General features: G+C 37.8%; 1 protein-coding gene and 1 long non-coding RNA gene across 3 annotated transcripts in view; one reads left to right on the top strand and one right to left on the bottom strand.

Moving 5' to 3' along the window:
* LOC137994954 (uncharacterized) overlaps window positions 1–12500 on the top strand; it is a 21731-nt gene that overhangs the window by 2637 nt on the left and 6594 nt on the right. The window contains exons 2-6 of one of the 2 annotated variants that reach the window (XM_068840533.1): window positions 1265–1568; window positions 3242–3569; window positions 4118–4302; window positions 5797–6172; window positions 7439–7525. In XM_068840533.1, coding sequence (XP_068696634.1) covers window positions 1288–1568; window positions 3242–3569; window positions 4118–4302; window positions 5797–6172; window positions 7439–7525 — 1257 coding nt within the window. In that variant the 5' untranslated portion in view covers window positions 1265–1287. Of the gene's footprint in view, window positions 1–1231; window positions 1569–3241; window positions 3570–4117; window positions 4303–5796; window positions 6173–7438; window positions 7526–12500 lie in introns of both variants that reach the window. The other variant, XM_068840534.1, reaches the window with a different exon arrangement.
* LOC137994953 (uncharacterized) lies at window positions 11097–11726 on the bottom strand. The gene is made up of 3 exons (XR_011122225.1): window positions 11643–11726; window positions 11430–11547; window positions 11097–11312 (listed from the first exon to the last, which is right to left on the bottom strand). It is a non-coding gene; the product is annotated as an uncharacterized lncRNA (long non-coding RNA).

Below are 12500 nucleotides of genomic sequence, written 5' to 3'. Positions count from 1 at the left end.
AGTGTACGTTTGTCAAAAACATGCTTGACGCGGTTTATTTGTCCGAGGCAGGACATGCAAGAAGAAGCCGTTTTAATTATGTGTTCATCGTAAGTTAAATTAGAATCCAATGAAAACATTCACTGACGTCCTGTATATATTGGTGACCCTGTATATGACGGTCACCTTTAGGACCATTTCCCAAGGGTGACCATTGTACACCAATAGCCCACAACATTTTACCATTAGCACTAGTTTGAGTCTGGAAACTTAGTCTAATCTTGTCCACAGAAATCCAACCCATGGTTTCGATCCTTGTATGACATAAAAAAAACTTTGCGCTCTCCTGTTTTCTTCTATTCATGGTACACTGTAAGCTACCTGTATCAGGGAAACAAATAAGCTTGATACTGTACATTAAGGGGGAAATCAAGTGAAATTTATTTTAAAGTAAATATATAGAGAGCACCAATGACCATTTAGGAATTGTACAGAAATATAGAAAATTAACAACTTTTGCCAACTTTTTGTTTGGCATTTTGTTGTTCAATGGGTGCTAACAAATCCTATCTCCAAACGTGTTGTCCAACGTGTCGGTGAACATGTGAAATGCCCTGTTGATGTTTGATTGATGAGGTTCTGATATGCTTTCCCAGAGTAGACTACAAGCAGACCCTTTTTCATCACTTTAAGTTAGCCAAGCATGAAAAAAATGGCCACTCAAAATCTGGATTTGAGGAGTAGTGAGTGAAAAGAGGGACTGCGGACAGGAAGTTTGACCTTTCACGGCTGATCGATTTTTTAATGTGCATAGACCTCTTTAGCTTCTACTTTTTGTTTTCCCATTTCAGACCATGCGATGTTCTCAACGGAATTTTCCTTTTGTTTTTTCAAAAGTTATGCGCACATATTCACGTGCATAGAACGACATTTGAAAGAAAGTTTTCCCTAGAGTAACATCATGTGGTCTGAAATGGGAAAACAAAATGTAAAAGCTAAAGAGGTCTATTCCAAATCTAATTACCCATGTCCAATATAATTCCTTATCTTGATGCCCTGTGTTTTCGCTCACTCCTCTTGAATCCGGATTTCATGCAGTCATTTTTTCCTGCCTCCCTTCTCCTTGCGCTTGACTAAGCGACAAAAGATGGACCGCTGGTTTTCTATTCCTAGAGGTACTCGACTCTTCACTTGAATTTGCATGAGATAGTCAAGAACTTTTTACCTTTTATGTTTTGTTTTCCTATTTCAGACCACGTGATGTTCTAGTCATTTTGTTTTCCAGAAGTTACCATTATCTCAATTGACATGATGGAAGACCAATCAGTTGGACGATTTATTCCTGAGCACCCCCTCCCTAAAGAAATTCAGCAGATGAAGAGAGATGATACTGTATGTCAGTTCTGTGGTGTGAGCTACCTTATTCACAATGAAATGAAAGCTTTGGAAGAAAGAGTGAAGGAGGCTGAAAGGCAAATGGAGTATTATAAAGGAAGTGTTAAACGAGAGGAACAACTTAAGATTAAAGTGGCAAGTATGGAGGAGGAAAGTGATAAACTGTCGAGGGCATTGCAAGCGAGTGAGCAAAGGTATTGGCAAAAATACCTATCCACAATAATTTACAATTTGCATGAGGCAAATTACAATGTAGATAACCTTATTAATAATTAATTAACCCATTTGCACCTCAAATGCCTTTAAGGACACCCCCAGTTGACGAAATGACGTTCAGATCCTTGCATTCATGAATGCAATTTAAGCAAATGCGTACTAGATAAGCCTGAAAATTTCAGGACATCAACAGGGTTTGAACCCGTGACCTCGCGATGCCAGTTTGACCCTCCAACCAACAGAGATATGAAGCCTCTGATGTTGGGAGCTGGTCATTTGTCAATTGTGGGCTCTAATGTTCCCGTGATGAATGAAGCAACGAATGAAATTATATACAGTATGTAATGAATGAATCACATATATTTCGTTTCTTAAAAGTAAGAAAGTGTTGTGTTATTGCTTCAGCATTAAATTGCTCTCAGACTGGTGATAACTATTCATATCAAAGCATTAATGTTTAGGAGTGTACTAACAATAGCAAACTCACACGTTTTTGAACACTATTTTTGTAGTTGTTGAACATTCAATGCATTTATTTTACTCACAAACTTAGGGGGGGCCATTTGCTGTGCTATTTTCAGCCATAACACGGCGACTGACATTCAACTACTGATCAAGGTGGTTTTAAGGCAGTAACATGACTGTACCAGAGCCCAGTTAACTGGGCGAAGGGAGCCCCTATTGACGAGTAAAATCGTCTGGGGTTAGGGGAGAGTAAAAATCTATAAAAGTCACTCTTGCCGACTGGAAAAGGTTAATAAATTTTACAACCCTCTAACAAAAAAAAAAGTGTGATTGATGGATGCATCTGTTGTTGTTGTTGTTGTTTTTTCCTTTGAAAAAATCATTTCCTTTTTTTTTCATCAGATTTTGAAAGTGTGTTTGCTTACATTTTGTAACAGCTGACAGACAAAATTTTGAGCTTTGAATTTTAACCAAAGGCTGTTTACTTAGAGTGTAAATTTTGGATTTCACAGTCCACCATTACTGGTGTTCAAAACAGACCAATTGGACCTCAGAGGGCTGGATCCAGGGAAAAGTGACTTCAAAGGCTAACTGGCTCAAAACTTCAGGGTCCAAATGCAGCTTATTATACTGTGTATATGAAAAACAAAAGTTCAAAAGTCTGAAAGCCCAATAGTCCCGTTCTGCATATTAATTCTGCAACTGAAATACATGTTGTGTTCATAAACTAGTGAGTCTTTATAAACGTCATTCTCTCCTCGATCCAGCTCTCTCCAGCTCTTTCGATCCAGCTCTCTCAAGATCTTAAAGTTAGTAATGATGAACCATTAACAAAAAATAGGAAAATTCCAGTTATTAAAATAAACAGGTGTGTTTTTGAAATCAAGGCTTAAAACTTTGGTCACTTAGTGTTTAGTTAACATAGTTTTGAAATCTAAAGACAAATGAGAATTCATTTTTTGGTCACACGGGCAATTTAGCCCATTGACGTCTACGAGCGAGACTTAAGATTTTACTGTGTCAAATGCCAGACAATTTTACCCATCAATTGTGGGTGGTTTAAGAATCAGTAGGTTAACAACCCCTACATCCACTAAAAAACTATGCCCCCTTTTACTGGTGTGATTGACGAATACAGCTGTACATCTGATGTTGTTGCTATTGTTCCCCTTTTTTAAATTTGTAGGGCAAATATTCTGGTGGCAGAGTTGACCTCAAAACAAGAACAGATTGAGGAGCTAAAAAACCAGAACAATGATTTAAAGTTTGATTTGCATGGCATGGAAAACAAACTAGTTCAAACACAGTCAAAAATGAATGATCTTGTAAAGTTTATTTCAAGATCTCAGGTGGACCTTCAAATGCAGAGGACAGCTCTGAATAATTTGAAACTATTTGTTCAAGAAAATAATCGAGTTGTTTTAGAACACATTGCAAGTGTTTCAATCGATGCATCTCTCATATGCAAGAAATTCACTGAGGAAAATCATGGGCTAATGGACAATTTAAAGAAGGTAAGTGAAAAAGCGAGAGAGCATACAATGATTATTCCTAACTTTTTCATTCATTTAATTTCATTCATTTAATTGTAGTGTACAAATGCTACCAGGTATGCCGCAAAGACCATACATGGTGTTCCATATCTATCTAATAAAAGATTTGCACTAATTTCTTTCTGCTTGAGGAAAGTTTTTTGTGCCTCTTCCCTAAATGGTTTACACTTTTTCTTCTTAAAACGCCAAATGAAGGAAAACTGAGACTTTAAACTTAAGGGGATGATAGTCGTTATTTTTTTGTCCAATACTGTTTTTCAATTAACAGGCCTCTGGTTCGAGGGAAATGAGCTGTCAAAGATCACACAGAATTCCATACAAATGTCGTTAGACTATAAGTACATGTATATTTAGTCGGAAAAGGCATCAATAAAAAGGTCAAAACAAACTTTTAACACATCCAGCAAGCTGTAATTAAAAATATTGTTGTAGTTTCCCTTTTTATGACCCCATCTAATGTTCCCCATTGAATGTATTTTTCTTGGTTACATGTACCCTGATGTTTGCAGTGTGAGAATGTAAAGAAGAGATTGGAGGAAGCCCTAAGCAAATCTGAAGCTTTAGCTCAGGAGATGAGGGCAAAATGCGTCCATCTGGAAAGGAAAGTTATCGAACAAGAAAAAGACTTGCAGAGAGCAAAGGAACAGAATGATTCGTGCAACAGTGAAATAATATGTTACAAAGAACTCGTGAAGTAAGTCTTTTGTGCAATAGACCAATTCGGCTAACTCAATGTTGTACCCAATTCAAATCCTATGGCCCTACTTGTGGTTCATCTCTCGTCCGTGGCCCGCACCTCGAGGTAAATATGCCCTTCGGGCGTGTTAAATTTTCAATTATCCGGGATGTTGCGTTTCTAGCGTTCTGATTGGCTCACTGCATCTTGGTTCTCAGCTCATGTACCGTATGATCTTATATGGAAATTGATGGTGGCGGCGGCGGTGGTTTTATGAAATTGAAACAGATCAGATTTCAATGAATTTACGTAAAACAATTCCATGCAGGCTTGTTGGATATGAGATGGGTTATAACCAACTCGGCGTTACAGGCCTTGTTGATTATTTACCGTCTCCAGTATCCAATGCATGCTCGTGGAGTAATTTCCACGTATTAGGAAATTTAAGGGCCTAGTGACGTGTTGTTTGGGGTGCGTTGCTAAGGATGTAATGGTTAAGTAATTTGAGAGAATTTGGCGTTATTTTGGTCAGTTTCCAACTTTTGTAAACCAATGACCCAAAATATGACGTCGTCATGCCACGCCCATGGTCACCTGACCAATAAAAAAAACGCTAAATTTGTCTACGTGCTACACAATTTGGGTATTTAATAAGTGGTTTGATAATTTGTATTCGTTTTTGCATCCAGCCAAGCATGGTTTTCCTTTTATTTTGAAAAATGCTCTTTTTAAAGAGATAAACGATACTGAAATACCCATAACGTTTTCAAAAAGACGATTTGAAAAAATCAAAGCTTTGCTTTATTAAAAGATAATTCAATTTAAAGACCGCCAGAAATTTAGCTTTTCCTCAAACCGGAAGTCAGTTCGTTTACGCATGCGCAGTTGATCTGAGAACGAACGCGAGGAAGGGCGAGGGAAAGCCTTTAATGCAAACACCTGTTCGTGTGGTGATTTTTGCTTGTGAGTGGGTTTTCTGGTCAGCTCACGATGTGATGACGTCAGTCACTGAAAGGAAAGTAACATTTCATTTCCTTAGCAACGCGCGAAAAATCCGTCTATGGGCCTTTTAAGCATGCGACGTTTTTGAGCCGCAGACGGCAACGGGAAGTGAGCTGTTTTCCATTTTAACTTGTCTTGTCACTACCGCCTTTATATTGCTCCATTGATTAGGTTAAAAATCTGGGATACACTACTGTCCTGGCATGCGAAATGTTCATTTCCAGTTGCCGTCCGCGTCTCAAAAGCGTCGCGTCCTTAAGCTCCCTATTCTTGTATGCTGAGGCACGGACGATGTAGTGGCAATGCGAATGTTATGATTTTTTTAATTTAGAAAAACACGTGTCCCGTTTTAAGAACATAGGCATTTTTTACAACAAAACCAAAATTCAAGACTTTGGACTCGATTTATTCTACATTGTGAATGTCTTACTGCCTAAGACATACACGGTCTCCTTAAAACCTTTCAATGTAATTTCATGCTAAATCGTTTACGTACTTTTTTCTTGACAGGTCCAACTCCAATGATTTAAACAGCTATAAAGAAAAATTACAGAGTCAAGCAAAAGCCTTTCATCAAGAAATAAATAAGAAAGAGGAAAACTTGCTTTTGAAAGAGAATCAAATTCAGCAGTTGTTTGATAACTGTAAGAACCTTGAGGAGCGCATTGCAGAATTTATAAAAAAAGAAAGTGATGAAGAAGAAAAAAGTACAAACACAGCTGAGGAAATGGGAGCTTTAAAGGAGTCCTTGACAAAGGCTAAAGATGAAGTGACTTCCCTGAAACAGGAAAGAGATATGATGATTTCTGCTCATCATAATCGCATAGAGCAACTGAGGGAAAGCTTTAAGAAGAAGATGGAAGAAGCAGATGCGTGGTCGAGCAAGGTAGATGTTTGTTTTTGATCGAAAGTTAGAGCACACTTATGTCCAGCCATAAAATGACATAAGAATAGAAAATAATACGAGCCTGAGTGCATTTCGTGATTTTTTGGCTCGAGGGATGTTCTGGACTTGCATTTAAGGTGTCTTACCACAGTTTTCCGAAGAAAATCATCAAGATTTTGAAACATGTGAAATAAAAGCAACAGGATGTCTTTTCTGAAGTGTTAATCATTTCAATTGATGTAAAATGTAATTTCACCTAACAGATAAATGCAAATCAGGAGAAAACGCTAAATATAGTGACGGAGCTCCTAGACGGGGGACTGGAAACTAGACATTTCAAAGGCCTTTTTCTCAAAACCAAGCTGTACGACCAGGTTAAAAATTTAGGCATTTGTAAAACAATTTGAAGACGAAACCGTCAACATTAAAAAAAAAAAACTTAACTATCAGACAGTTTTTAAGTTATTATCATAATAACATACAGGGCAAAATTACTGAATGCTGATGGGTCAATGAAGAGGGCATTTTTTTTTGGTTAATTTTTACTTGTGGTCGAGCGCCAAAAGTACTCGCTCCTGATTGGTTGAACGCATCGCTTCCACATTCAGTTGGTTAAACAACTTCGTCTTCTTCAAAGTTTGTCTTTTAGTATATTCGCCTTGCATTCGCTAAAATGCTATAAAGAATTAAGAACTACATACTCCGGAAGGTGAATATTTGAGTGATAAGAGGAAGAGCAAAGGATTTTTCTCATGAAAAGCTTAAAACTTGGATCGACCTGCATGGTGCCAGGCGAAGCGGTATTGTGACGTTGAATCAACGCGTCAAGAGCTTTCACGTTTTCAACAAGACATCTTGCAGCTCGTCAAAAAAGGTAGCTCAACGAGTAGCTCAAACTTGGTGGAGGAAGTTCTTTCTGTGAAAAAATCGTTTGCTTTTTTTACGGATGCATGTTTTTGAGTGGATTATTATTTTCAAGTGGTAGAAGCCTCAAAATTACAGGTGAACTAAATGAATTATAGCTTAACATTTGGTTAAATCGTTGTTGCTTTTGTTCAGGAATGAAACTCGAATTTTTCTCTTGAGTGGATATAGTGTTTCTTCTCTACTCAACTTGCTCGACAATTTTGCCTGGAACTACCCTCTAATATAGAAAAAGCAGAACACCAGTATCTGAGTTGACTTCTTATCTCCACGTTATAACCTATGGACTTAAATGAAGTGTTTATATTATTCACTGGCGTTTCGTTTATTGTCCCGTTTCAGCTTGACAAAGTTGTGAAAGAAAAGGAAGCACAGTTTCTTGAAGAGAAAAACAATCTCTGGAAAGAGTTAACAGATGGATTTCAAAAGGTATTTTTCTTTTACTCGCAAAGTTTCGATATCTTCGGTTAATAATATGCTATTTGATTAAGAGATATATTCGGGTGGCTCAGGCGGTTGCTTTTAAGGTTTTGTTTTGAGTAGTCTGTGACGGATGACTGGGACAATTCATTCAAAATGGCGGCCACTCGGCATAATTCAAGATGGCGGCTATGAGCTTGGGGATTTAACGAGACGCAACGGTCACGTAGGTGTACAAGGGGTTCGCGAAGGACGGTCTGCACTCGCGGCCATCCCTCAAAATGACGTTGGACTTTGCGTAACCATTACACGACGCAATATCCCAACTTAATATGACAAGCTTACCTCTGTAAAAAGAATGAAAACAGGCAGAATTAAAGCTTAAGTTCAACAAGAAATAGCGTTTCTAAGCTAAACCGCGCTGATCTACAATGTTAAGGTTTAAAAACCCACTTTGAAGATGGTTAGCTTTCACTTGTTTTTCTGAGTACCATTTTGTCAATACTCTAAAAATTCGACTTTCCGTGAGCTTGACTCGTTAGTTTAGTGGATATCAGAGACTGCAATGACGAGCCATCGATCAGGGTTTAACTCTGCCTCGCCTATTCTGAATCTTCTCTTTACCTTTAAAATGTCTGAAGTAGATTGTACATCGTGTAAATTGAATAAAAAAGAGAATTTCAGTTTCAGAAATGGCCATGTGTGTTGACCGAGATGGACCTGGTCAAACCGATTTTGAACAAATCCAAGATGGCGGCAATGAGCTTTAGGCGTTATATTGAGATGCCGGGCGTATAGGTATCTGTGGGTTTTTTAATCTGGATGAATGTTTAATGAGGTTGTATTCATGAGAGATGTGTGTTGTGTGCTTCTGTTACGGTTCTGCCCAGCCATCCTGATGGTATCGCAAATATTAAGGTAAACGACCAATGAGAAAGCAAAGACGTCAGTTTACATTAACTTTTGGAAAAGAGTGTAAAACTGGTTGTGTTGGCGACAAATGGATAAAATCGGAACAGAAGGACAACAAAAGGGGTTTTGAGAACATACCTTGGCAAGCCCGCACAAGACACATCAATCACGCCAGACATTAATTGTTATTAATGCGAAAAACAGTTTATTTCATTTATTTGACACAAATGGCTGCATACATAACTATAATAAAATGAAAACTACATTGAAGTTATCATGGGTGTGATCAGCTGTAATAAAACTCGACACATGTATCTTCATCAAATTGTTCGAAGACAAGTAGAGTAATTCTCGAAGAGCATCTCAATTTGAAATGAAACCATTTCACGCCAAACAGGCCGACAAACAGCCCCAGTTTTATTTAAGAACAGAACTCTCGTCACAACGAGTGCACAAACACAAAAGGGGGCCTGAACCACACGCCTCGACAAGCTAAGACTTATGGACTTCACTTGTGAGCATGCAGTATTTGATGGAAAAGGCGAAATATCTCACAAGACTTTCTTTAAAATGGTTCTGAATTTTAAGTAAGTAATGGAAAACACTCGAGATTTGCCGAACGGTTCGGTTAAGTCAATAAACACACACCAACAAACATTTCAAACGTTTTACTGAATTAACGGAGAACGCTTATCACAATGTGATATTTGGGAGAAATAGTTCTCTTTAAACAAACGAACGACACAATACCTAATCGTGGCAAAATCCAAAAAAGTTGTTTTGAAACGATCTATGAAAAAAGCATTCTCGATAGAAATGAACATTGCCTTCGCGAGTAAGAAAAAGGGAAATGTAAATAATGTTTGTAAAAGAGTAAATCGTGTTATTGTGAACAAGATTAATCCTGCTGCTGGCGTGGAAAAATTCACATCGTTCTTGCAGCGTTGAGGCGAGGCGCGTCAAGATTTGTTGTTTTGTGAACTGATTGTGTAAATTGTTTTTATGCTGGCGAAGGAGTTATCAGTATGCGCAATCTAGTACACAAGAGTTTTTCAAGACGTTTTCCAGATTTTGTAGAATTTTTCCGCTTGGATGTTTTTGGCTGTGTCGAAAAGTGGGACGGGGACGCGGGGACAGGGGACGTGAGAACCCGGGGACGCGGCGACGCATTTTCGAAGCATACAATGTTACAAATCGGAGAACATCCCAACGTAAAAAGAAAGTGGAATTGCTTATGTTATTTTGCAAAAACGATCATCTGTATGCAACTGACCAGTTGGCTGAAGATTTTATCTAGACTAAGGAAACCAGGAAAAGACTAAACAAACTGAACAAGTATAAATAAATGCTTTTTTGAGAGAGAAACGATTGTGGTACAAGGTTTTGCAGAATGTGCGAGGACAAATTCCGTGGGTAGATCGGTTTTTCGTTAAATAGTGCGTTTCAGCTGTCCCCAGAGACATCTATAAACTTAACTATTATTGGCTCCTTATGGACTTAACAGAAAACCGTCTAGATCTCTGAACTTACGCTTAAATGCTCTCTTACAGAATTGACAACAGTGCATCATTCTCTTCCCATCTTAACTCAATGAAAGATTGATGAGAAATGAGTACATTGAGATCGTTCTATTCATTTATAAGGTTTAGTGGCACAGAACCTTTTTGCTCGAAGTTCCTCGGGGTTGCCCGGAGCTCCGCGTTGTACCCCAACAGGGACCTCTCATCGACTTGAAACATGTTTAAGGCTTGGTTAGAAATACCAGACCAAACCAGTTTAAGATATGATGGCCAATTCAAAAGGGTCTCCTTAATATTGTAGACTAGAAAAACCCGTCAAACCGGTTTGTTTTTCATCCTTATGATACAGCCAAAAATGGACACCGTCACGAGTAAGGTTAATGGAAAAATTATTTCAATTCAGAGTTGGAACGAATGCCGGATCGAACAGCAGATTTTTTGCTGTGGAGATGGACGCTTTAACAAACCGTTTGCAACGACTGCAATTGACAACAAAATCGTAACCTTACTGCATGAACTTTGGGATAAGATGAATAAAGGAGGCCGTCGCAAAGTTGAAATAACAACTGATGAAAATGGAATAGAAGTCATAATTGGGGAACTAATGGTTCCAACATTTATTTCACGAACGAGAAGAAATTTTGGCATCAACTCCATTGCATTTTGTAGTCACCGTTACAAAATGAACACTGGTCACGGACAATGATTCATCAACTATTTGTTAGCGAGTGGAAGAATGACCGTTTCTCACATACAATATTGAACACCAATGACACGTTTTCCTTCAAGCAATTAAAAAATATATTTTCATCTTGGTATTTACAAACGAGGACTTACAGAATTGAAATATTTACAAACACTAAGAACAAAGGCTGTTTATAAACTAGTTAAACCCTCAGATTTAAAAATTAAAAAAAAAACATTACACTGCCTTTTCAATTCGGCGAATGGGATGAAAAACGGAGCAACAAAGGGTCATTGAAAAACACTCGCCGTAGTTAGAAATAATTGTCGAAGAGTTTTTCAATGGTCCTTATTGGAGTTGAGCCTGCAGGCACATTTTCTTTTGTTTGAAACTACATGCAAAAGAGACTTATGGGTCAATTCAATGCAAAATGACCCCTTAGCCTCGTTCGTGTAGCAAAACCGCTGATAACTCCTATAAGGGCTATTAAACTTTTGCAGTGATCACATCTTTCATGATTATAACTGTTTCCATTTTCATCCACGTTTTTACTTGCAAATATGCACTGAATTGCAAAGACAAAGTTATGTTTAATAAGAGGGTTCAATCCTTTATTAAAATATATACAAACTATACAGCTTTGCTCCTAATCTGTATCTGGATGATGCTCGTGACAAACCTGTAAGAGAGAGAAAACAGAACCCCGACAAATAAGTTAGTGAAAGAGCAAATAAGGATAACAAAAGAGACCGATTTCTTTGTATATTGAGTAAAGAAAATTATTTCTGAATCTTACCACGGCAATGCGGGTCATAAGTTCTGTGTCAGCTGTTTGTTCTTCTGCGTGCTGCTAACGAAACGCCTTTTTACACATGGCGCAATTTTCACTTCACGTTATTAGTATCCTCATCCATCTAAATAAAAATGAACACAAATCTTAGGGAACTCAAAATACTACACCGATTTTCTCCCTCCCCCCCCCCCCCACCCCTGAAAAAGTATTTTTTACCTCTCCAGACACCTTTTGTGAACTTAGCTCCCACAACATTCCGTTATCCTCTTCCTGGCAAATGAAGCGAAGTCTGAATATCTGTTTATAAATAAAGAAAAAAAAGGACCAATAACTGTCTTGAGTAGGTTTAATCAAGTTAATAAGAGCCTAGCACGCTATGTCTTCATAACGTTCGGTACTTTGTGGAATGAAAAAAAATCTTTAAACTTTGAATACGAAATTTTGAAACTATTGAATGTTTAAAATATTAGAAAATCAGTTGAGAATTTATTTCATACTAACGCAGAATATTTACTAGCGCGTGGTGAGAAATTAAACACTGGGTTGCGCATTCGAAATTGTCTTTTTAAGAGCACACAAACTACTGCAATTTGAAAAAGAAATGAAAAACACCACTCTGCTGAAAATTTCGCACAATAACTTTTGTAATCTGCTTTGCTGTTGCTTTATATATTACCTAGAATGATTCCCAAAGAGAAATGCGGTACATAGACTTACAAATTATGTTGTTTAAGTCATCGGAGACAGGAAATCTTAAGGCTCAGGTTGCAAAAAATTTAATGAAATGAAATCTCAAGTACTTGATTGGTTATGAAAAGAGAGAAAACTTGGTTTTATCTCGAAATCTTAAACGTGACCCATTACTTAGCTAAGCGGCACTGAAGGAAAAAAACGGCAATACTACAATGAAATAACTATTGAAATTATTAAAACTGACCTGATCGTTAAGTGATTGTCATCCCACTTGAGGAATCAACCGCGTTCTCTATTTCCCGCTCCTACGCTTCCATGGTCTGTATAAGTTCAAATCCTGAGATTTTCTCTTCTCCAAATCGTTCTTGTCTTGCCAGTTTT

This window comes from Montipora foliosa, chromosome 3 (genome assembly GCF_036669935.1).
Source record: "Montipora foliosa isolate CH-2021 chromosome 3, ASM3666993v2, whole genome shotgun sequence".
In the NCBI taxonomy this organism is placed as follows: Eukaryota; Metazoa; Cnidaria; class Anthozoa; order Scleractinia; family Acroporidae; genus Montipora; species Montipora foliosa.
This window is presented reverse-complemented; position numbering and strand designations above follow the sequence as displayed.